This window comes from Panicum hallii, chromosome 9 (genome assembly GCF_002211085.1).
Source record: "Panicum hallii strain FIL2 chromosome 9, PHallii_v3.1, whole genome shotgun sequence".
Taxonomy (NCBI): Eukaryota; Viridiplantae; Streptophyta; class Magnoliopsida; order Poales; family Poaceae; genus Panicum; species Panicum hallii.
The window spans coordinates 68,493,673-68,509,906 of NC_038050.1; the positions used below are offsets into that span (position 1 = coordinate 68,493,673).

General features: G+C 45.5%; 3 protein-coding genes across 3 annotated transcripts; 1 reads left to right on the forward strand and 2 right to left on the reverse strand.

The window, feature by feature from the left end:
- The first annotated feature begins 76 nt into the window (after positions 1 to 76).
- Positions 77 to 7,005, forward strand: LOC112874489 (probable protein S-acyltransferase 22). Its single transcript, XM_025937826.1, has 12 exons — positions 77 to 739; positions 908 to 1,143; positions 1,571 to 1,761; positions 1,852 to 2,330; positions 2,451 to 2,564; positions 2,846 to 3,217; positions 4,072 to 4,140; positions 4,273 to 4,344; positions 4,551 to 4,679; positions 4,830 to 4,910; positions 5,337 to 5,522; positions 5,942 to 7,005. Exons 4-12 carry the CDS (start codon positions 2,289 to 2,291, stop codon positions 6,674 to 6,676), a joined length of 1,800 nt encoding a protein of 599 aa, XP_025793611.1. The 5' UTR covers positions 77 to 739; positions 908 to 1,143; positions 1,571 to 1,761; positions 1,852 to 2,288; the 3' UTR covers positions 6,677 to 7,005.
- Positions 7,006 to 10,488: 3,483 nt separating this feature from the next.
- LOC112877792 (vesicle transport protein GOT1-like) lies at positions 10,489 to 13,624 on the reverse strand. Its single transcript, XM_025942160.1, has 7 exons — positions 13,473 to 13,624; positions 12,977 to 13,041; positions 11,540 to 11,631; positions 11,359 to 11,439; positions 11,184 to 11,281; positions 10,911 to 10,992; positions 10,489 to 10,813 (listed from the first exon to the last, which is right to left on the reverse strand). The coding sequence occupies exons 2-7, from the start codon at positions 13,005 to 13,007 to the stop codon at positions 10,775 to 10,777; spliced, it is 423 nt and encodes a 140-aa protein (XP_025797945.1). The 5' UTR covers positions 13,008 to 13,041; positions 13,473 to 13,624; the 3' UTR covers positions 10,489 to 10,774.
- Positions 13,625 to 14,820: 1,196 nt separating this feature from the next.
- On the reverse strand, positions 14,821 to 15,577 carry LOC112876609 (MFP1 attachment factor 1-like). Its single transcript, XM_025940750.1, has one exon. It carries the CDS (start codon positions 15,469 to 15,471, stop codon positions 15,046 to 15,048), a length of 426 nt encoding a protein of 141 aa, XP_025796535.1. The 5' UTR covers positions 15,472 to 15,577; the 3' UTR covers positions 14,821 to 15,045.
- Between the last annotated feature and the right edge of the window lie 657 nt (positions 15,578 to 16,234).

Here is a 16,234-nt window from a genome sequence, read left to right on the forward strand (position 1 = left end):
ATGAATACCGGTATGGGTGATCACATATACACTTTGGCTGGAACTAGCGTGTTACAGTAATAGTATTGATATGAAATTATGTAGTAGTGGATGATCGATTGGAAGTATGGAAGTGGCGACTTTCTTGTTCTTTACCTAGTTGCAGGTACTGCCCTTTTTTTGCAAATGCTTTGGGAATTTTGTCTCGGGCCTCAGAGAAGATGGGGGGAGAGGGGAGAAGCTGAAACGAAGAAGATGATTAGCGACTGACCTGCTGTAGGTGACTAGCCTGTCAAAACTCAAAACCATTGCCAGTTGCTCGCGCCTTCTGGTGGAGGAAACGGAAGCCGTCGTTCATGGCAGAATTCAGAAAACCATGCGTGATGGGCCGAGGCTATAAGCCCATGGCTGCGCGCTCGAGAGGGGGCGGCACGGCACATGCCGCGCGTGGCCTGACCGGCATGGCCAGGCCAGCTGGCCACTGGGCGCGAGCCGCAGCCCTCAGGGTCGGTCAGTTTCGCGCTCCTTTCTTTATTTGCTCTTGAGCACTCGAATTTACTGTACGCCGCAACTGCCCGCAAGCGACGACCGGGGCGCACCTGCTGCTTTTGAGGCAGCCGAAAGGCTCAGCGCTGCACTTTGTCTGCACTCTGCAGGCCATAGCTGAGCCTCGCTGCCTCGGCATGCAGAAAGATGGGCTCCTCCCCCCACAGCTTTTGGACACGCCCACCCAGCATCGCATCACATAAAATTGTTTAATGTAGCGTGCCACCCTCTCCTTCTGATAGGTGGTTAGTATTCTTTAATTGTAGCTTAGGGCTGTAAATTTCTGCTAAAACGGCAGTTTTCCTGTCTAAAGTAATGTCACCAATTATGGAAGAAGTACACTCTGATGGTTGTGTCACAGTGGGACAAATCCCTTGTGAAGGAATTCAGAGCTGCAGAGTGCAAAGGCACCGGCCTCGTGCGGTCGTGCCTAGCCGCTTCCTCCCATAATGGCCGGGAATCTTGTTGAATTTAAGTACTACTAGTATGCAAGGGTTAATGTGATTGCATTTGGTTTAAAGACCTTAAGCTCTGGTCTTATTCTCAAAACACATGGAATTAAACCACAAGACTACATGTTGCAACTGTTGTGAGTAATTTAGATGCAAATTTAGATAGGTATGTTGGATTATTTTTTGTAATGACAGAGGTGAGTTTTCAAGATGAAGTTTTGAGTTACTTTTTTACCATTTTCGTGGTGTCAAAGGTTAGTTATTTTATTAGGATAGTACAATAAACCCAATGGGTACTATTAATTTATTATCAATGATGATTGAAATTTACCCAATTGATGGTCCAACATTCTGATTTTCGTAAAAGTTTCTAGTATTTATCTTCTTTTTACTAATGCATCTCGTGCGGATTAACAAAGAGTCTAAATTAATGTGCTGTATCCAACTGTGCTAAATTGCAAATGCCATCACATTCACATATGTTAGGTGGACTTTGAGTTTGTTCCCAAACTCTATTCTAAGCATTTTGCGTACCTTGAAATGGAAATGGAAGAAGCACATATGTATCGTGCTGTTTCTTTTTCTTTTTCCAGGCAAAAAGCTCTGTGGTGTTGTGCAGGAATCCAGGGCCACAGAGACTCATGCCTCGGCGCTTTCTTCCGTAATGGCCGGCCGGGGCCCGGGAAGCTTATTGGTTTTGAGTACTACTAGCAGGACTCTTCTTGTCCAGTGTGTGTTCTCCCGCCAATGTTTTCCAAGATTCTCCCAACCATAGTTCTCTCAGGTAACAAATTGTTTCGCGTAAAATTTCTACAAAGTTCGTGCGCTTTTCTAGTGACCGATGTGTGTTAGCAAGTGTTCTGGTGCGTGCTAGGTCCCTAGCAAACGAAACACGCGCACACATAGCCAAAGAAACGAAGCCAGAGAGAGGAAAGGAAAGAAGACGATTACAACGACTCAGCAGCGGCAGCAGCAGGCTGCAGTTTCTGCCCTGCACAATAAATCCAAGAGGCGCCGGAGGGACGGGCGCAGGCGCGCAGTCGTCATACTCCCCGAGAAGCCGCATTGGATGCCCCCTCTACCCACTCTCGCCTCTACCCTCGCCATTATCGCTGACCCAAGCAACATTCCCTGGTTCTTGGTTCCTCCTCCGCAATCTCTGTGGTTCTGGGCAGCGCGGGAGCAATTGGTTTCTGAATTCTAAAGATGGGGCCGAGTGGTTCGTGAGGCATCCGGGCTCCCTGCTTCTTGGTAGCCCTCGGCATTGTCGTCCTATCGTTTTTGGAGTGCGGGCTGGGTGTTAATCCGGCCATGAGGAAGCACGGGTGGCAGCTGCCCTACCACCCTCTCCAGGTATAGTCCACTCAGCGCGCGGGGTTGTACTTTCCGCTTCTTCCATTCCCCTCGCGGTGTTCTTGCTGTTCCTGCCACTAATGCGTTCTATTAGTGTGTTCTGAAACTGATTAACTGCAGGTTGTGGCAATTGCTGTGTTCTCGGCACTGGGTTTCGCCTTCTATGTCTTCTTCGTGCCGTTCGTGGGGACGAAGTCTTTCCAGATTGTGGCCATAGCTATCTACACTCCATTGGTGAGGTCCCTGTCCTTTTTGAGAGATTAAATTTGCAATTACGCATAGATCTGGCATTGTGTATTTGTTTCGCTGGTTGCCCTCTCGGCTTTCGCGGTTCTGGGTGCTCACTGCTCAGCCCATCAGGCATTGCAAGTTCAAGTACTGGTATAGAATATCATCTACTTTGCATGTTTTGCACATATCTGCTGTAAAGGAGACGTCGTTTATATTATATAATTATTACTCACTGAGTGATTGAACAATTTTATCTGGAAAACGATGAATGTTTTCTCTTGCAGATTACATGTGTTGTTGTGTTATACATATGGTGTGCCGCAACAAATCCTGGAGACCCGGGCATTTTCAATTCAACAAAGGATTTGAAGTTAGATAAGCATGAAAAGCACTCCAACATAAATTCAGATCAGGGAATTAGTCATGGAGGAAGGCCATTAGGTGAGGCTGTTGGTACTGCTGATAATAGTGAGAAGCTGAGTAGCATGCTTGAGAGGAAGGATTCACCTTCTTGGCCCAGATTTTCTGGAATACTTTGCTTGGTTTGTTTCCCATTCTCTTGCCTTTGCAAGGGATGCCTCCATTCTGATAATCAACCTTCAGAACAGAACATATGTGAAGAAGGCATGTTTTTCTGCAGTTTATGCGAAGCTGAGGTATTGTTAGCTAGTCCTTTTTCTATTCATTGTACTGAGCTCATGTACTTATATGTATTGCCCTTGGGGCTGTTCAATACAAACAAGTGTTATTCATGACATATTATCAGATTAATACCCAGGGTTTTGTTTAGGTCTCTTTCTCTAAGCTGTCATTGATTAAATTGTGTTGCACTTGCACACTTCCACCAAAATCAGTACCCCTGCTAATACCTGAACATGCTGTTCTGTTTTTTCAAGTTGCACTGGTCTGCACACTGCACTACTAACTTAGGTTTTAATGTCACCTACAAAGTATCCAGAAATTTAGTGGAATTTGTACAGCGAGTTTCACATTTACTTTCAGCAGTTTATGCTTACCCTGACATGTGCTTATGCGGAAGGGAGGTAGGCAGTGCCTTCATGTTTATAGACCTTAAATTTTGCTAAAATTCAGTTTGATGTTCAGTAGAGCAGACAGACTGTAATGAACCTAATGTATTAACTTTATGAGGGCAACCCATGAAAAATTCTGAAATTACTGTAACTAGAATGAATTCAGAGAAACAGGATGGCAAGTAGTTTGAATCAAATGTGCATGTGTTTCCAGTTTTGTAAATCAATCCATATGTATATGTTGCAACTTGGAAGCGTCCTTCAGTAGCATTATTTCAGTGCCTTCCATTTATACAAATGAAATTTTCTGCCCATTTGTCTAAGTCTGCACTGAATTTGTAGGGTATTCTGATGTTTTTGTGATCTTGGTTAGCCAATTAGTATCTTCAACATTTCTGATATCGTATAAATAATAGCATAAGCTTTTTGCCTTTTGAATTTGGATGCCATTGCGGGTTTTGAAGAACAGTATTGTGCAGGTTTTAAAGAACAGTAAGCATTGCAGAGTGTGTGACAAGTGTGTTGATGGCTTTGATCACCATTGCAGAGTAAGATCTGGTTTTTCTTATTATTTTCCCATATACTGAGAAAAATGATTCCTCATAAGAATTTTGGTCTTATTTACTCACAGTTACTTGTGGTTAGTAACAATTTTCACTGCTGCCATTGTTCTTTTGTAGTGGCTTAACAATTGCATAGGGAAAAGGAACTACAAGGGTTTTTTTGTTCTAATGGCTTCTGCAGTAATCCTAGTAAGTGTTGATCTCTTGTCAAACTGACAAGAATTGGAATCACAAGTGCATTGTGTCATTGATAAATACCCCATGTAATGGCCCTTGTGTTACTGCAATATCCTTCAGCGTCTGGGGCACTGCTTGTAGTTAGCAATCTTGTTATTTCTCCTTTATATTCTGGTAGATCATTGACAGGTTTCCATGATTTGTACAACTTGGTCCAGCTTGTGATGCAGTGGTTGTCTGGAGCTGTTGTGTTGATTCTCTGTATTGTTAAGCGAGGAGAATTCTCCAGGCAGATTGTCACAAAGTTGGGAAGCAGCTTCTCAACTGTAGCTTTTGTAATTGTTGTGGTGAGTTCGACGAAATTGTTCTTTTTTTTTCCTTGTCTAATACATGTGCACTGCATTGAAGTTCAGAGAATTTGTTGGTATAACTAAAATGACACTGCTATCCTTGAAAAAACGCTACATGGCTGGTGATATGATGTTTTATTTTTGCAGGCAACTTGCACCATTTTAGCAATGGTTGCAACCGTACCGCTCGTTCAACTTTTATTCTTCCATATGCTTCTTATCAAGAAGGTAAGCTGCTCTCGACGTTTAATTGAAGACACCTTGAATAATAGCACACGACGGCAACAATAGACATGCTTGCAATTTCATATTTGGCCCATCTCCTTTATCTTTTTTTTCCTGCTTCCAGAGTTGCATATGCTTGGTCACTACGATTTTGCATTGTTTCTTGGTCTACTGCATGGATATTGTAATGAGACTTAAATTAAATATTCCCTTAATGAGAAATAAAAACCATTCTTCCTTTTACCCAGAGATGATATCAGAGATTCGATTCAATTTTCTACTGAAATAAGTCAATTGCATACTACAATGAGTTGTATAATTGGCTGGCGAGTTTTGCAAGAAAAGTTGAAAACTATGTGCATCAAAACTTGTTTATTTTTCCATATAGATTGAGATTAAATTGCTATATATCTTATCCATTATTTTCAGGGAATTAGCACATATGATTACATCATAGCTTTGAGGGAGCAGGAGGATCAACAAGAGGTTCCTGGACATCAGAGTCCGCAGATGTCTATTATAAGCTCTGTTACTGGATTTAGCACAGCCAGTTCTTTTGGACCACTTCATCGTGGTTCATGGTGCACTCCACCACGATTATTCCTAGAAGACCAGGTATGTGATATTGCTCATTTCTGTCAAAACCTGATGTAACCAATATGATAAAGGTCCTGGATGAGCTAAAGTCAACACATTGTGATACACCTCAAAATGATGGATCTTGCATGTGTTGCTTCCTTAACAAGCTAAATATGCTCATTATTTTGTATTTCTGATGTATTCAAGATAAAAAAAAATGTATTTCTGATATGAAGCTAAATGAAACTGAATAACTAATTATTATCAATATGTGAAACTGGCTGCTTGGATTATGCCATCTGGTATTCGAGCACTTGAATGCACATGCCCTCCAAAGTTATCATGAATAGTAAAATATGTTTTCTCCCCCCACAAACAAGTAGCATCATTTTCTTTCTTGGCAATACACCCATCTTTAACAGTCGATGCCTATTGCTTGCTCCATTCTTTCACAGTTTGATGTCGTTCCTCCAGAGGTCGGCGTGTCACAGAATTCAGGCTGTAAGAAAATGAAGGAAGAGGAAGGAGCAAGGAGAAAAACTGGAGCAGTGAAAATCAGTCCATGGACACTGGCGCGCCTTAACGCTGAGGAAGTTTCTAAAGCAGCCGCGGAGGCAAGGAAGAAATCCAAAATCCTGAAGCCAATTACAAAATATGATGCTCCAGACAATGGCGGTAAACCAGATCATAAGCTCAGCATCAAAAGAAGATCAGACAGAAGAGGTTTTCCGGCTGAACTTTCTCTTGACCCTCTTGCTACTCTATCGGCAAGCGGCACTGAAAGCAACTTCAGTGACGCGGGCACAGAAATCTCCAGCAGTTTAGCCCCATTACAGCTTGAAGCGAGAAGCGCTTTCCAACCGAGTACTGCAGGATCCACCAGAAACATTACTTCATCACCCGAAAGCAGCTTCGACTCGCCTGATCTCCACCCCTTCTGCATTTCTTCATCCACAGCTGAAGAGATGCAGGGAGTCATGCTGCATTCAGTTCATAAGGGCATTGAGTTCACAAGATCATCAAGCGATGGGTATGAAGCATCAGGAGGGGAAGATAGCGACCGGATCCCTTCAAGAATCGTGCACAGATCGTCAAACTGGGACAATGTCATTCTGAATGCTGGTCAGACAGGCCCAGCAGTTGATCTGCACATGCAATCATCAGAAGGGTTCGTTACTAACTCGAAGTAAAGCTAGCTTCCAGGTGGTCTCTGATTTGCGAATCATATGGAGTTGTGCGTGTTGGTTGTAGAGAATTGCTGGGTGGCAGAGTGGTGTTGACAAGACATTGACTAGTCACCGGTCTTAGGGTTAGTTTAGGTGCTTAAATTTACCAATTTTATGTGGGGGATTAGATTAACTCTAGGCGCTAAATTTAGCCGATTGCATGTCAATTCCAGGTGCTAAATTTATCTGATTACATGTCTCATGCAAATACCTCTGTTCTTAAATATATGAACTAATTAGGTTGCTCTAGATGTTATACATTTAAGAACAGAGGTAGTACGAAGTTGTGTGAATGTGTGTTAATCATTTCTAGACAGTCCCTTACCCACTTTTTTTTTAGAGAACATCTTAAAAGTCAAATATCTTACAAAACCATAACTTAGTACAAGCGCATATGCTTATTAGTAGACATGCATGCCTTGCCGAAAGCACAATTTTGGTTACCAAGCGCGACCTGGTACAAACAAGCATAACTTTCTATAGATTCAGGGTGGCAGATGATTCATGGGGTCTTCCGATTCAGCGATTATGGTGATTCATGGAGATTGATCTGGGGATTTCAGTATTTCAGTTTATGTCCCTAGTCAGGGTCTTATCTCCAACCCACCAGCTCTCCTCTACATCACTGAAGCGGATCGACGCGTTCTCTTAACATACTTGGTAATAATTGGCACTTTAGGTCGGACGAGCTCTATCATTTTCACATCAGCGAACTGGCTTATCTCATGTCTGTAGGGCAGACGGGCCTTTTGGCTGCTATCCGCACTCAGCAGTCTGCTTGAACCTGCAGAACGGGCGAGCCATCTCAGAATGGTCACGCTCTTGTGGCTGAAGAATGATAAACTGATCGAATTCTGAAGCTGTACACGTTTTCATTTGAGTCCATCTTGAAATTTTTATCATGTCATGCAATAGAACTTCTCCCTCCATTCCAAATTAATCGTTTTGATATTTTTAAATGCACAGTATTTGCTATGCATATAGACATAGTATATATCTATATGCATAATAAAAATTATACACCTAGAAATACTAAAACAACCTCTATAATTTGAAACGGAGCATTCAACTCTGCTGAAACTCGCACGACAGTAAGAAAAGGTTTGTCACGCCACTCCACTTTGCACCGATCTTTGATTGTGATTGACCATACTCCGATCTAACTGCAAGTCGAATTCGCCACCATCACCACGAAATCTTCTAGCCATGCGCAATATCTGAACCGGCGTTACGTTTGTGTGATGTGACCCCCCATCAATTGTGGCCAAGAGCCACTAATCTCAATCCGATCACTGTATCTGGACACATCCCGTTGATTGTAACCCATCGTGCGTACAAATCATAAGCTCACGTTGCCTTCAAGCAGCAGCAGGACAGCAGTGCGCAGCGAAGTGAAGCCTAGCGCGCAACCAAATCGGCTCGTTCCATGACCATGAGGGTGGTGGCGGGCGATGGGTACCTGGGCGCCCGCCTGTGCGCGGCGGTGGCCGTCGCCGGGCACGACGTGCGCGCGTTCGTGCTCCACGGCGTCAACCTCTTAGGCCCCCCTTTCGCTGCCGGCGTAGCCTATGGCGACGTCGCTGACGAGGAGTCGCTCATCGCTGCCTTCGACGGATGTGACGCCGTGTTCGACGCCGCCAGGACCGCCGAGGCGTGGCTCCCGACGCCTCCGTCTTCCACGCGGTATGTAGGAGCAATCTGGTGGCCAATGGGGAGGCGAGAGCCGGGATTCCATCCGCCCGACACGAAGCGGCGGCCGACGGACCAGCGCCACGGGAAAGAGACAGCAGCCGCACGAGAGGGACTGTTTGGAAAATAATCAGGGTCCTCATAGGGGGTTATGTGAAAATAATCGGGTCGCCATTATTAATCGCGATCCAAATAAGGGTGTTTCATGTAAATAGTTGGACGGATTATTTTTATTACCACCCCTGATTTGGATCGCGATCCGATTCAGGTGGGTATATGGAAATAGTAGGGGCGATATATAAAATGATGGTTTAAATTAGGGAAGTTTCTGAAAGAAGGTTGCGTCCCTTTCTGCTCGCTGCCGCGACGTCACCACGCCGGCCATGACGGCTCGCCGGCTCAGGCCACCATGCCCCGAGCCTGGGCCAAAGGTGAGGGATATGAGGAACGAGGAACGGAGCAATCGGCAGCGGAAACCAGCATAGTAAAGCTGCTGCAGCCGGCGCGAGGCACGGCGGCCCGCAGGTTGCGCCGCTGTGGCTCTCGCCGCCGCCGTCAAGGTCGACGCCGAGGCGCCGCCGTCGAAGCAGAGCACAACGTGCTGCCGGCCGAACCCACATCAAAAGCTAGCATTCACAGGTCTTGATGGAGCTTGCGAGTGGCACGACACGAATCACAACCAGAGATAAGCTCTCCTGCAACACTCGTCAATGGATCACGGCCAGAGATAGGTGTCATGTGAGGCTGCCGCGGAGCCTAGGCCAGGCCAATTGCTGCAGCAGCTCTCCATTCTCCTTCGCCTCGCTTCGATTCCTCATCGCCATGCTATGAGGTATGAGCGTGGAGGAAGAAGAGATCGCTTCGGGGAAGGAAAAGGATGGGGACGCGTGCGGAAGCAAATTGCTGAATAACTAGAGAAGTTTTACGAGAGCTGTGAAAATGAAGCACACAAGTTTTTGCTGGAAGTATGCAGCATGTATAAGGGAGTTCTGTTCAATAGGATGTTGGCTCTTGTCTGAAACACACTGTGTGCCACCAGAACGACTACTGACGAAGAGTCGAGTCTCAATCTGTTTTAGTGTATCCATAACTTTTGTCAAACACTAGGCTAACTTTTGATCACCGCATGTCTTGGTCACTCCGCGTGTTGGTTGAATAGAATTGCTGGGTAGCAGAGTGATGTTGACAACACCTGACTACTTCCAATCTACAGTGTCTACGCTAGTATCTATATTTCCATATTATCGAGACACCACCTTTAGAAACTACGCTCTACAATCCATGATGACTTGATGTAAAATTCTATTAAACACACTCTCTCTTCTATATGGAGGGTTTAGGATGCCCTCAGGAGTTTAGATGATTGATGGAATCACGGGGTCTTCCAGATTCAGTAATTATGGTGATTCATGGAGATTGATCTGGGGATTTCAGTAGTTAAGTTGATGTCCCTCGGGGTCTTTCTTGAACTCACCAGCTCTCCTAGACATCACTGAATCGGATTAACGCATCCTCTTAACAATAATTGGCGCTTTAGGGCGGACAAGCTCTATCATTTTCCCATCAGCGAACTGGTTTATCTCAAGTCTCAAGTCTGTAGGGCAGACGGGCTGGCTTTTTTGGTTGCTGTCCACACTCAGCACAGTCTGCTTGAACCTGCTGAACAGGTTGGTCACGCTCCTGGTTGGCCGACAGGGCTTCATCTGACTCAAGGTCCTTCTCGTTTGCCACAAATTCCACCTTACCTGGCGCGTGGATCCACTGCGGTTGAAGGAGAGGCTGGGAGGCGGTGGCGGAGCAGCTGCGGCGGACGGAAAGCCAGCTCCAGGGGAGCAGCAGTGCGACGACGACGGAGCTGCGCAGGAGAGGATCTGAGGTGGCAGCACCGCCTGAACCTGAGCGCGTGATTCTCAGAACCTCCCATGAGGACTAGTTAAATTTTACTTTAGTTTACCTGTGCACCTCAGATGCACCATGAGGTGCAGCGTACTTTTTGCTAACAGGTTAAGAGTAGGCAATGGTGTACCCTACCAGGCATCAGGCAACATTTTACTCTATTTCTATGGTTCCATGTAGTAGTTGCGAGCTTCATGCATGGGCCGTCCTGATACTGTTACAAGGCCACCGATTAAACAGGGTAAGCTGAAGAGTTTCTTCAGTCCATTTCATGGGTGAATCTGCATCCTAGTCTCAACAAAACCACGGAGCTTGGTTTCGGCCGTTTGGTGCTGTAATTTACAACGGGACAAACCTATTGGGAGCTAACATAGAAAGAAAAACAAGAAAAAAGACCAGACGCTTGCATAAACATTTTGCTAATGTCGCTAAAACCATCAGCTGCTACACCGAAGTAACATACACCAAAAAAGGATGCTAGACTGGAACCCGTTTTCCTCTGTAGCGATCAAGGAACTGCAGACAAGGAAAATCGGGTGTGTCAGAATATGCAACAGGCCAAGTTTCTAATCTCAGGAATAAATGAAGAAAGTTATATGTGGTGAGGTCTTACTGATGTCACAAATGGTTGTTGAAATATCCAGCCAATGATAGGAATCCTCTGCAGGAACACTACCAGTGTTGGCCAGAATCCACTGCAATGGGTTCCAGGTCAGTATCCATGTATAAAAAAAAACTTTTTACAGGAGCAATGGGACTTCATATTAATTATTAAACAAATTGCTTTTGCAGATAATCATCACACGACGATGACTTTTCAGACTTCAACATAACAGAAAATTGCAGATTGCTAAGAGACAAACAGTGAAAGAAAATATTACTCAACCTGAAGAGTACAATAAAGCCATATGCCTCCAAGAGCATGCCAAAAAAAGGCCACCCAATGAGAACCAGGAAAAATCCAGCGCCAAATGAGATTGTACCCTGTTCATTGGAGCAGTTAATGAGATATTGGTCATGTTTATGGGCAACAGCTATAGCAAAATCGGTGTTTGCCAAACCTTGTAATTCTTAGGCTTGGTGAAGAACTGCATAGTTGATTTCAGACCAATTGTCAAACCCAGACCTGACAGGAAAAGAATCTGAAATGGCATGATGAAAACAGGTTAATAATATGATCCCCCAGTTAAAAAACTAGCCTCTCAAGAATTTAACGACAATTACTCATGAAAGTAAACTTACATTGCCCATTGCAATGAGCCCCTTGTCAAAAAAGAAAATGATTCCCAGAAAGGAGAAGAATATTCCAAAGCCTGTCAGGCCAAGACCAATCTCTGACAAAAATGGAAATTCAGAAGTCACAAATCCATGTGAGATTTTGGGAAGAACAAACTGGAATATCTAAACCAGTGAATATGCTACCAACATCATATGACAAGAAAGGGCAAGTTGTTTCATACGCTATAAAGAGTTTGCAAGCTGAAATATTTCATCATGCTTTCAACATCAAACACTACCAAGTGTTGTACCGAGCACATATACCTATCCCAAGGAAGCCAAATTTCACATGATTTTTGTACATAGCCGAACACGCAAAAGGTGGTATTATTAACCTCACTGATTCTACTGAGACACGCCAAAAAATAGCATCAAAACCCAGCCAGACCAAGCTGCTCTTTAAGATATTGTTGACCAAGCCTAGCTGATGATTGTGGACTCGTTCTATATTTGTTGGACATGTAACATAGTGTCGCCACTAGTCAACCAGAAACTAGCAGACCTTAAAGTGGTACCGCATCTGGTATTGCTTTCAGCTAAATAATCGAAGTAGTACCATTTAGAGGTTCAGGAGTCAGCCAGGAGCCAGCAGCCCAGCAATACCATCATGTTTGTAAGGTGGCATGGGCCTAACCCACAGAAACTCTAACTAAAAGATTTTCCTAGTTGGTACAGTTGGGCCTAGATTTCCATATACTGGACCAACTCAATTGGAATCAGCCATATAGCACTGAACTGTTATGTATGATATCAAACATGTAATCCAGGGTTGAATCTGTCCCTAACTCCATATACTTGCTATTCTCATTAACAATGCCAGTACCCAAAAGAAAAAACAGAAGAATTTAAAGCTGAAGAAAATAGTACATGTGATGCATTGAGGTCAATTCTAATACAAAAACTACCGGTCAAGTGATATTGTACATATTGCATAGTACATGTTATACCCCTGATGTCATAGTCAACTATAACATGAAAACCACTGGTTTAGTCGTATGATATGGCACATGTCTCCCTAGACCCTAGACAGTAGACATGATATACCCCTGAAGGCTGATGTATCATGATAAGTCATTCCCCCAACAATAGTCATTACTCTAAACTACTGGTCACGTGATATGGCACTTATGTCAAAGTTTTACCATAAGAACATAATCAGTTGGGTGATAGGAAAATCACCAAACAATCTAACACATGAAAGTAGCATCTATAAGCAGCCAGTTTTACATGTCAGTGTGGCAGCATCGCAATTCGGAAACATGTTAATTCAAGACATAGAAACAAATGAGACAAAAAGAGCACATCAACATTTACTTCCCAGCACAAGCAATCGGTCCTCGGATCAGAAACAAATGGAACAACAACTGAGACAATCTGACAAGAATGATGATGGGATCATACTCTTGAGGTCATTCATCTCGAAGGAAACCATCTTGTCTTATGACACCGCAGAGACCAGCACAAGGCTGCAACAGACAAAGTGTAAAATTAGGCACAGTTAGTGAAAACGAGATAGAACAGTATATAAAAGTGCTAACGGAGCTTCAAAATCAGAACAATGACCTCTGCCTGAGTAATAGTCAGGCGAGATCTCATGTTTTAAAGGCAAGGCACTGCACTAATCTCCTTCCCCCCCTCCAATCAAAACAGCCCCTCAAACCGACCACCCAGCAATCAAACCCACGAAAATTTAACAGATCGGTGTATTCATCCCATGATCCAGGGGCGGACCCAGCATAGGACATGCGTGTACACATACACCCGATAACTTTTGCAAATAAAATCGAAGTTAAAGGTAATATACTGTAACTGGATCAGATCCGAATCCAAATAGTTTTGTTAGGGTTTAGGGTGCTCCGTCTAGCACAGCAGAAGGAAAGAGAAGGGGCGGGCATGCCTGGTGGATGATCGTCGCCGGCAAAGGGCTGGGCGAAGACGTGACGAATAGCGCCGCCGCTCGCCCAGTCGTCGCCGCCAGGGAAGGAAGACCACGGGAGGGGAGGGGAGTCAGGAGAGAAGGGAAAGGGGGAAAGAAACGGAGATGAGCCTGACGCCCTGAGCCGTGAGCTGTCAATGAGCCGAGCTCCAGCGAGCCTGCTAACTCAAGCTGGAGCTCGATAGCATTCCGAGCCGGTCCCTCCGAGCCGAGGTCGATCTGAGCCTGAGATCCTGCCGAGCCTACAGCCAAGCTCGAACTCGGCTCGTGAAAAACTCGTCAAGGCTCGAGCTCTTCGTCTCCAGCTCGCGCGGCGTGGAGGCTGACGGCGGCGGCACTCCTTGTTCGAGGCCACCATCATCGACTTCGTACCCCCGCGTGGCTGCCGGCGGCCGCTGCTGCTAAGCCCGCTCCGCGCAAGACAAGGGGCAGCTCTCGGTAGAGTTCTGCATACTACAATCTCCTTGTCCCTGATGCTTTGCGCGCAGAAAAACATCCGCATTCCCTCGATCAATAGAGTTCTGAATCCAACACCCACGAAATCGAATTATGCGTCATTGAAGTCACATTGTTACTAGCAGCACTCAATCGGTTTGTAACACTACTAGTTTTCAGTAAAAACTATAAGCAGACAGGCATTTTTCTGCTCAGAGAATCCATTCTTGTTCTTTCTTCACATCTTGTATCTAGGAAAACTTGCATGTCCGTGCTGTTGCCTAATTAGCCTGAACAGATTCATAAATTGGTTTCTTAGTCTTAGATTTTTTTTTCAGTTACAAATGGACGTATATTTTGTCTTTTTTTTTAAGTGAAAGTGCTCTTAGTATGTTCTCGACACTTGTACCTCTCAAGTTACTTTTTTTTTCTTTCCGTAGAGGACTCGATGCACTCAGTGAGTCAGTGATGTGTGGAGTATATGTTTCGCTTTCTTTCGCCAATTTTGAAGCAAACATTCCGGAATTGAAGGTCTGCAATAATTCACTGTCCAAGCATCACTTTGTATGGAAGGGAGCGGCACATCTTATTTTCAGAGTTCACTGTCCAAGCATCATTTTGCAGCAAATTTTGTTTCTTTCATTTTGAGCATTCAGAATCCAACCGAAAATCATTCAGGCATTCATAAACCATCCAATAATCATTCAGGGATTCGTTTGAGCAGTTCAATATAATGTGCTTGTTAATTCTCGAATTATTCGGGCTGAGGTCGTTGCTCGAGGCTAGCAGATAGAGATCAACGCTGCATTGATCTGCAAATCTTAGGGACAGATATCACGGGTGTACTGTATCTTGATACGCATCACAGCAGACGGAACGGAAAATAATCCTTGCTCAATGACACAAATTGCAAGCAAGACACAGCACGCACTAAAAAAAAGCTATTCATCGAAGAGCAAAGAACTGCATAGATGTGCAAACATCTAACATCAAGTCATACAAACCAGACCAAAGCCACAGGCTACAGTCTTCGCACCATTTCCAGATGCAATTTCTCCCAGGAAAATAGAATTAAAAAAAGCAATGGCTGCCCGGCGGCTCACGCCGCCTCGCCCTCGGCCGCGGCGGGGGCCTCCTCCGACGGCGGCGCCTCTGCCTTGGCCTCCGCGGAGCGGGACTTGACGAAGTCGAGGAGGCGGCGGCTCACCTCCTTGGAGTAGAACTGCAGCGCCTCGATCCCCTCCTCCACGGACGCGGCGGCCCCGCCGGTGGCGGCCGCGGCGTCGAAGGCCTCCGCCTCGATGGCGCGCGCCGCGGGCTCGGCGTCGGCGGCCGGCACCGCGCCGTAGCGCTTGCAGAGGATGGTGTCCCCCGCGAGCGTCTCCACGAGGCGGCGCACCACGGCGTCTCGCGTGCGCTGCGTCGGCGGCCAGATGCTGAACGAGAACGCGGCGGACGGGTCGCCCCCCGCCGGGGCGGCGGCGGGGGCCGGGACCGGGGCGGCGGCGAGCTCGTCGGTGGCCATTCGCGTGGAAGCTTCTGGAAGTTGGAAACCCTAGGAATGGACGGGGGGGAGGGGTAGGGCCGTAGGGGGGAGGCGGGGAGCTCGGCTCGATCCGTTCGGTGGCTGCTGGATTTTAAAGCGGTGGCGTCGCTTCGGTGGTGCGTCCTTGTAATTGGGGATTTGTCTGTTCGGGTGTTGCGGTGGCTTCAAGAAAGGGAAGTGCGAGTGCGATGGGATGCGATGGCAATTGACAACGAAACGGCCAGAGCCATTATCGGTTGGTGGCTCCTGCCCATCATCAGATCGGGTGGGCAGGCTTCCTTCGATGCTTGTTTGCTTTGACCAGCCATTTATCTTTTTTCTTTCCGATTTAAGTTTGAATTCGACCGTTCGGATCAGATCATCCACCGCCTGGGAATCGAAATGGGGGGAAATCTGGATAGATGCGAGTGAATACTGGATTCAGTGTGTGATGGCGATATACAGCTGTCGATTCTCCTTTTGAATTTGAGTTTGAGTTTCAACGTTCCATCCGGGAATGGTAGGAAATCTTGATAAATGCGAGTAAATGCTGCATCTAGAGTGATGGTCATCTTTGGACGCAACTGCTGGTCGTTCCATCATCCCAAATGCCATTTGATCCTTTGACAGAAATATAAGCACTGCAATTTTATAAAAATGCCTATTATTTTGATAATTGAGTGCCGTTTTTAAATAGCTCTTGCGTGGAATCTTAACCTTCATAATTTTGCAGCATCTAATGTGAAAATGTATCTTCTGAAAA

Bases quoted from the DNA above. Each gene is read 5' to 3' on its own strand.
- LOC112877792 (XM_025942160.1), bottom strand. From the start codon at position 13,007: ATGGTTTCCTTCGAGATGAATGACCTCAAGA. The intron at 11,440-11,539 runs GTAAGTTTACTT...ATGCCATTTCAG, and splicing joins GGCTCATTGCAATGGGCAAT to ATTCTTTTCCTGTCAGGTCT. The intron at 11,282-11,358 runs GTTTGGCAAACA...TCCAATGAACAG, and splicing joins CCAAGCCTAAGAATTACAAG to GGTACAATCTCATTTGGCGC.
- LOC112876609 (XM_025940750.1), bottom strand. From the start codon at position 15,471: ATGGCCACCGACGAGCTCGCCGCCGCCCCGGTCCCGGCCCCCGCCGCC.
- LOC112874489 (XM_025937826.1), top strand. From the start codon at position 2,289: ATGAGGAAGCACGGGTGGCAGCTGCCCTACCACCCTCTCCAG. The intron at 3,218-4,071 runs GTATTGTTAGCT...AGTATTGTGCAG, and splicing joins GCAGTTTATGCGAAGCTGAG to GTTTTAAAGAACAGTAAGCA. The intron at 5,523-5,941 runs GTATGTGATATT...ATTCTTTCACAG, and splicing joins GATTATTCCTAGAAGACCAG to TTTGATGTCGTTCCTCCAGA.